Source organism: Oncorhynchus mykiss, chromosome 6, assembly GCF_013265735.2.
Source record: "Oncorhynchus mykiss isolate Arlee chromosome 6, USDA_OmykA_1.1, whole genome shotgun sequence".
NCBI lineage: Eukaryota > Metazoa > Chordata > Actinopteri > Salmoniformes > Salmonidae > Oncorhynchus > Oncorhynchus mykiss.
In genome coordinates this window covers 57,642,797-57,649,928 of record NC_048570.1, presented here as the reverse complement: position 1 = coordinate 57,649,928, position 7,132 = coordinate 57,642,797, and the positions used below count along the sequence as shown (strand labels likewise).

General features: G+C 43.6%; 1 protein-coding gene across 1 annotated transcript; it reads right to left on the bottom strand.

The window, feature by feature from the left end:
• Nucleotides 1-2,875: 2,875 nt before the first annotated feature.
• On the bottom strand, nt 2,876-5,262 carry aplnr2 (apelin receptor 2). Its single transcript, XM_021604991.2, has 2 exons — nt 5,040-5,262; nt 2,876-4,803 (listed from the first exon to the last, which is right to left on the bottom strand). The coding sequence occupies exon 2, from the start codon at nt 4,639-4,641 to the stop codon at nt 3,319-3,321; it is 1,323 nt and encodes a 440-aa protein (XP_021460666.1). The 5' UTR covers nt 4,642-4,803; nt 5,040-5,262; the 3' UTR covers nt 2,876-3,318.
• Nucleotides 5,263-7,132: the final 1,870 nt, after the last annotated feature.

Here is a 7,132-nt window from a genome sequence, read left to right as displayed (position 1 = left end):
TAGTGACTGAGATAAACGTTTCCCATTGCAGGAAAGGGGGGGGGGAAACACATCAGATACAATACAACAATTAAATAAATGTAAATAAAGCATCCCACTCCTATAGACATAGTTCAAATCACAGCCTTACCCAGGCTTAAGGGCCTGAGAGGACGAAACATTTGTCGATAGGATTCAGGTTAACATTTGCAAGGCTGCAGGGCCAGACTGACGATCAGGACGCCTGCTCGGAGTCCCCGTGTCCAAGAACGCCAAGTTAACCCGCCTAAATGACTATTACCCCAGAGCACTCACATCTATAGCCATGAAATACTTTGAAAGCCTGGTCATGGCTCACATCAACACCATCATCCTATCTGGGATGATGGTGTTGATGTGAGCCCTGGATCCACTACAATTCCCATACCACCCCAATAGATCCACAGATGTCACAATCTATATTCCACTGTACACCTCCCTCACCCACCTGGACAAAAGGAATAACTATGTAAGTATGCTGTTCATTGGCTACAGCTCAACATTCAACACCGTAGTCCCCATCCAGCTCATCAACAAGCTCAGGACCCTGGGACTGAACACCTCCCTTTTCAACAGGATCCTGGAATTCCTGAGTGGTCGCCCCCAGGCGGTGAGGGTAGGCAACAAGACATCTGCCATGCTGACCATCAACACAGGGGTGTGTGCTTAATCCCCCCCTGTACTCCCTTTTTTGCTGATGACACCACGGTGGTAAGACTGATCACCGACGGCGATGAGGTGTAACCGGTGTGAAAAGGCTAGCTAGTTAGCGGTAAGCGCTAGTGGCATTTCAAACGGTGATGTCACTCGCTCTGAGACATTGAAGTAGCTGTTTCCCTTGCTCTGCAATAGGCAATGATGCATCGAGGGTGACTGCTGTCAATGTGTGCCGAGCGTCCCTGGTTCAAGCCCAGGATGGGGCGAGGAGAGGGAAGGAAGTAACACTATTACAGAGGCAGCCTATCATGGACTACGGGGGGGGGGGCAAGCACACCCCCATCCACATCGATGGGGCTGTAGTGTAGCAGGTTGAGAGCTTCAAGTTCCTCTGTGTCCACATCACTAAGTAACTAACATGGTCCACACACCCACACAGTTGTGAAGTAGGCATGAATGTGCCTCTTCCCCCTCAAGAGGCTGTAAAGATTTGACATGGGCCCTCAGATCCTTAAAAAAAAGTCTACAGCTGCACCATTGAAAGCATCTTGACTGGTTGCATCACCGTTTGGTATGGCAACTACAAGGCACCCGACCACTAGGCGCCGCAGAGGGTGGTGAGTACATCACGGCATTGTCCCTTTTTTGCACTAACTCTCTCGCATTGACTCTATGAAAACACTGGACTCTACTTGCACACTCACACATACCTGTACTTAGACTGACACCCCAACACACACGCACGCACGCACGCACGCACACACACACACACACACACACACACACACACACACACACACACACACACACACACACACACACACACACACACACACACACACAGCTGCTGCTACTGTCTATTATCTATCCTGTTGCCTAGTCACTTTACCCATGCCATATGTACATTGCTACCTCATTTACCTTGTATTACTGCACATCAACTCTGTACTCTTTCTCCCTGTTTATAGACATATTATTTTTACGCCTACTCGATAATGTTATTTATTCCTCCTATTTTTAACTCTGCATTGTTGGAAAAGGATCTGTAAGTAAGCATTTCACTGATAATCTACACCTGTTGTTTACAAAGCCTGTGACAAATAACATTTTATTTTAATTTATTTGATTGTAATGCCTCTGCTGTAAAATCCCTTAGATCCAAAAAATGTTCAGCCAGAATCACTATGATGCCTATTTTCTCAGATTTCCTCTTTGTTTGCGCTGTGCCGTTTATAACCAATAAAATAAACGATACAAAGTGCAACTTTTTAACATACAACATGTCAGGATCCTGGGCATACCAGGATCCTGGGCGAGGAACATTTAATGGTGTCTCTAATCCACCTACCATAGTTTATTCAAAATTGTTCCCTTCTTTCGCTCTTCTCACCACCTCTGGCAGCCTGGTCTCATAGACTAGATGCAACATAGAAAATGTAAATCCGTATCTCTCAAATGTATATGATATGTTATGTTTGGCATGGTTACACCAGACAGAAGGTTACTTCTGTCTGGTCGTGGTTGGTCGGGGTGGATGGGTGGACGTATAACGCGTGTTCGAATCTCATCACAGGTAACTTTAGCATTTTAGCTAATTAGCAACTTTTCAACAACTTACTTATTTTTAACTACTTGGTATGTTAGCTAACCCTTCACCTTACCCTAACCTTAACCCTTTTAGCTAACCCTTTAACCTAACTCCTAACTCTAACCCTAACTCCTAGCCTAGCTAACGTTAGCCAGCTAGCTGGTTAATTCTTATTTACTTGACCGTTGGTGATTCTGTCAACCCCCTAAGTTCTAGGTTCCTGTTATATGGCATACAATAGGAGTATATATATATATATATATATATATATATATATATATATATATATATATATATATATATATATATATATATATATATATACATATATATATATATATATATATATATATATATATATATATATATATATATATATATATATGTACATATATGTATGTATATATATGTACATATATGTATGTGTGTGTGTGTGTGTGTGTGTGTGTGTGTGTGTGTGTGTCAGGGATAGTGCCATGTGTCTCCGTGAGAAACTATGAGCTGTATCAGTTCCATGGCTAAAGGATTTCATTTGGTAACAACATTTCTGCCGCCTCCACCTCAGCGGGACACATGATTCTCATGGACTGGAGAAAGCTTGTGTGAACATCACTGTCCTTAACAGAGAAGCATTAATTTTATTGCACTACACTTAGAAAAAAAGGGATACTACATTCACAATTCTTAGTATTCAATTGTAATGTGTATTTCATACTTATTCTTATGCAGCTATAGTACTGAATGGGTAGGTGTGTCCAAACTTTTGACTGGTACTGTATATCAAAAAATATATACAGAAAACCCATCTGTTGGCTTGGTAGCACATAATATACATTTTCTTTATTGCCAGTGTCTTTCTAGAAGGTCTCCTTTCTATCTCCTTGGAAGAAATGACAGTTTTTCGATCAAACACATTCCCAGTGGAATTTATTGAGTTTATGTATCTCCTGAGGGGTTACGTGAATACAGTAAGGGTTGCACATTTCCCAGGATATCCGTCTCTGTTTATTGGTGTCCTCTTCTGACTGAGGTTCCACAGCACTCCTACCCTCCTCTCAGTCTCTGCCATGCCTCACGTCATCCTTCCCCTCAATTCCATCTCCTGTTTCCTTGCGTGTTCCAGAAGGAATTGCAGAACTCCGGCTGGCTTGTTCCCTATTGTCATCATCATTTACTGTCATTGGACTCCCACACCTACCCCTGCACCACAACCACTGCAGTAAGGCCCGGCAGCGCTTCCGAAAGGCCACATCACAACAAGCATATAGAAGGGGGTTGAGGCAACTATTGACATACCCTAGACAGGTAGCATAGGGGTGAGCCGCAACCAGAGTCCGGTCAAATGGGCAGGAGTAGGGCAGCAGCTCTAAATCCACGAGCATGGAAAGTGTTTTGTTGGCATGAAAGGGAAGCCAGCAGAGGAAGAAGGCTAGCACTAAGGTGACTATAACTCGCAAAAGGCGGCGTTGGCGTCGGCGGTCGGGGCGTGGGCCCTGTCCAAAATGGCGGCTGAGGAGGCGGCCTAGGGAGCAGTAACATATCAATAAGATGATCAGAGGCAACAGAAAGCCAACCAAGGTGGATTTAAGTCCTAGAGCCGCCGTCCACAGTAGCTCTGCCTGCTCCCTGTCATCTTCCTCCAGCTCTGCTGAGATCAGACCAGAGTAGTCCATCATACAGGAAGATATGAACATGGGCATGTGATCATGATCCGAGGGTTCCTCTTCCTCAGCTGTCTGCCAGTCTTCTTCATACTGACCCCCTACATCCACCTCCCTTACAGTCCTCAGTAGCAGCGCAGGAAGAGCAAGGATACCTGCCACCACCCAAACGCTCCCCACTACCCAAGCAGCTCGGCAGGCTCCACTCCCCTGGGCCCTACTGGACCGCCGTCGGCCAGCAATAACCCAGTAACGCTCCATGCTCAGGACCGTAAGGGAGAACACACTAGCATACATGTTGAGGGCCACTAAATAGCTGCTGACTTGGCAAAGAGGCTTGCCAAAGGGCCAGTGGTAGTCTAGCGCTGTGTGGGCTGCCCACAAGGGCAGGGTTACCACAAAAGCCAGGTCTGCTGCTGCCAGGCTGGCAATGAGTGAGTCAGTAAGGGAACGGGAGGAGTCAGACAACTTGGGGGTAGAACTCCTTCCAGATTGCTGAAGACGCCGATTGGTGCAGGTCCCCACGCCGGCTGGTTTACCCTCAGGTCGATCCAGGTATGACCAGAGGACAAGCCCATTTCCCAGGGAGCCCAAAACAAATACCAGGAGATAGACTGAGGGTATGATAACCCATGTGGGTCTCCATTCTCTGTAGTCACACTGGTGAAACGGGGGCGGAGAGGGGGATGCTGAGGGCATAAGCTCAGATTCCGACATAAATGGGATGGGCAGAGTGGATAAATGTGAGAGTCTATGACCAGCCACTGTCTCTTGTTGCAGGGTTAAGAAAATGATATATTCTTTCTCTTGTTTTCAATGTTTCCAGGTCAATGTCTCTGCTTTTATGACAACTTCTGTGTTGAGTCTTGTACACAGCATCTGAAGGAAAAAAAATATTTTTAAGAAAGTATATATATATATATATATATATATATATATATATATATATATATATATATATATATATATACTCCTATTGTATGCCATATAACAGGAACCTAGAACTTAGGGGGTTGACAGAATCACCATCGGTCAAGTAAATAAGAATCTAGTGTTTGACAAGAAGAGTATGTACATCAAATAACAATATGTACGTAAATGTTTACAAGGCTTACCTCAACACCTGAAGATCAGGGTCTTCTTCTTCTGAACTTGTTGAAAACGGACTTTAGTGATGATAGCCTGTTCCCATATTCCACTGAAACCACTCTTGTCTCAGGTCATTTTTGTCCAGGCTTGGAGGTGTGTCTCACTAGTGCTCTGTGAATCCCCCTGCTCCAGATATAGTAGATCTCCCTGTCCCTCAGCCCCTCCCACTCCCCTGCTCTCCTCTTCTCAGACCACCCCAGAGAAGCTTTGTGAGACCTGCAAACAGACCTCATTATCCCTGTCCCACAGTACACACTAACTGGGCACAAATATAACAAAATATACACAATGTATACCTACCAAGACTCTCCTTTGCACAATGTCTGAACAATGGCAGTCACATTGAAGCCTACAAGACAATAAGAGTTGCAAACATTAAACAGTCTGTTAATAGATGCTCACCAGGGCAAATACATGCCGGAAATGTGGGGCACATACAATATAAGTCTGTGCTGTTGTCTTGATGATACTCAGGGGAGTACTAACATTTGAAATTCTGGGAATCTCCAAGGTCAGGATGGCTGTGTATCCTGTTTTAGACTGGTGACTTACTATGCCAGCAAACTTTTGGAGAATTTTGATAAAGAAATAGATCCAATAAGTGCTTCAGCAGAAATTAAAGACATTTTAATAACAGGTTAATAACACTAGGTTAACACATAAATCCTACTATTGTTACTATTGTCAATATGGACATACACATAATTGCGTCATACTGTACAGCCTTCAGTTGTTCCTATGTCCTGGGAACTGACTAACAGTTAATTCTTGTAATAATGTGTCTCTACAGGCTTGGTCAGCATCATGATTTGACCCGAAGGGTCACAATTTTATTTGCTAGTTGTGATGGCACACATCTGTTGCCAGAGCCTCCCCCATTCTTTTAATTTAACAGTAAATAGCACAAACATTGAGTCATCTCACACAACACTGGGCCCTATGTCTGTGGTCTGGGGGGGTGAAAAGACCACGTCAATAGAGGATGAGTACCTTTGAGTTAAGACTGTGGCATGTCGTTAGCATAACCAATGGGCCAAGGGTTTGTAGGATGTCGCTGTGACACTGTGTAAATATTGAAACACCACTTTCTCCTCTCAAATGTGTGAAAGAACAACATGTGGCCACATCTTGTCTCCCAGAATGGTTTATCTCAGCAACCTTTTTCTAAAACACTGTGATTTAGGCTTATTCTGTAAAATTAGGTTGCTCAGATTGATACACAGCATTTATGAAGGAATATTTCAAATCTCAGGTCCAAGTTTTGAAAATCGCATTTGACAAATTCTACTTGACACAGGCCAAGGGCCATAATGCATTTTGTTGCTGTGCTCTGTATCATGGGTTACTTTATTAATAGCTGTTGTTCATGCCATTTAGAAAAGTATCAAGTATCAGGCATCAAGACACCAAGTAAAAGCTGTTTGATAGTGCCCACTCAAGCCATACTAACTTGTAACCTCTTAACAATGCACCAAAACCAAGTTCCTACCACTGTGCGTCCTTTTTACTTCTCTATTTGCTATTGCTCTCTGCTTTCTCACTTACTTCCTTTCTTGTTCTCTGCTATTTGGCTCATCCAGCTGTCCAAACAGGATGACATTTATGAAGGGCATGGGGTCAAACAGAAGGGTATGGGGGAAGATGGCCTCTGGCATCTCTCTAATAGGTAAATGATAAGCCATGGATGTTGCCATAGTTAAGGACCTTGGATTTGGCTGTAGTATGTATAAGTAAAGCCACCTCTGTGACAAACTCCCGCACAACAGAACGTATCAGTAGGAGTGTAAAAGGAAATGGGGAAATAAAGCTGAATGGATTACATGCACTCATTTCAAAGTCAGACTTCCCAGACTGCCATCCAGGTAGGCATTTTGGGAGATCAAAATCACCGGATAACATTAAACCATTCTGCAAATGTTCTGTATGACGCATTTCTCAATGCTTGCTCAGTTTAACTCTTGATTAACATACTAAAAGTAATGGAGTATTCAACACATTTTGAGATCCTGCCCTGTTCATTAAAGTCTATAATCAACCATTTTGCTGAGATCTTAGCATA

Excerpts from the sequence above, each read along its gene's own strand:
- aplnr2 (XM_021604991.2), bottom strand. The coding sequence starts at position 4,641 with ATGTCGGAATCTGAGCTTATGCCCTCAGCATCCCCCTCTCCGCCCCCG.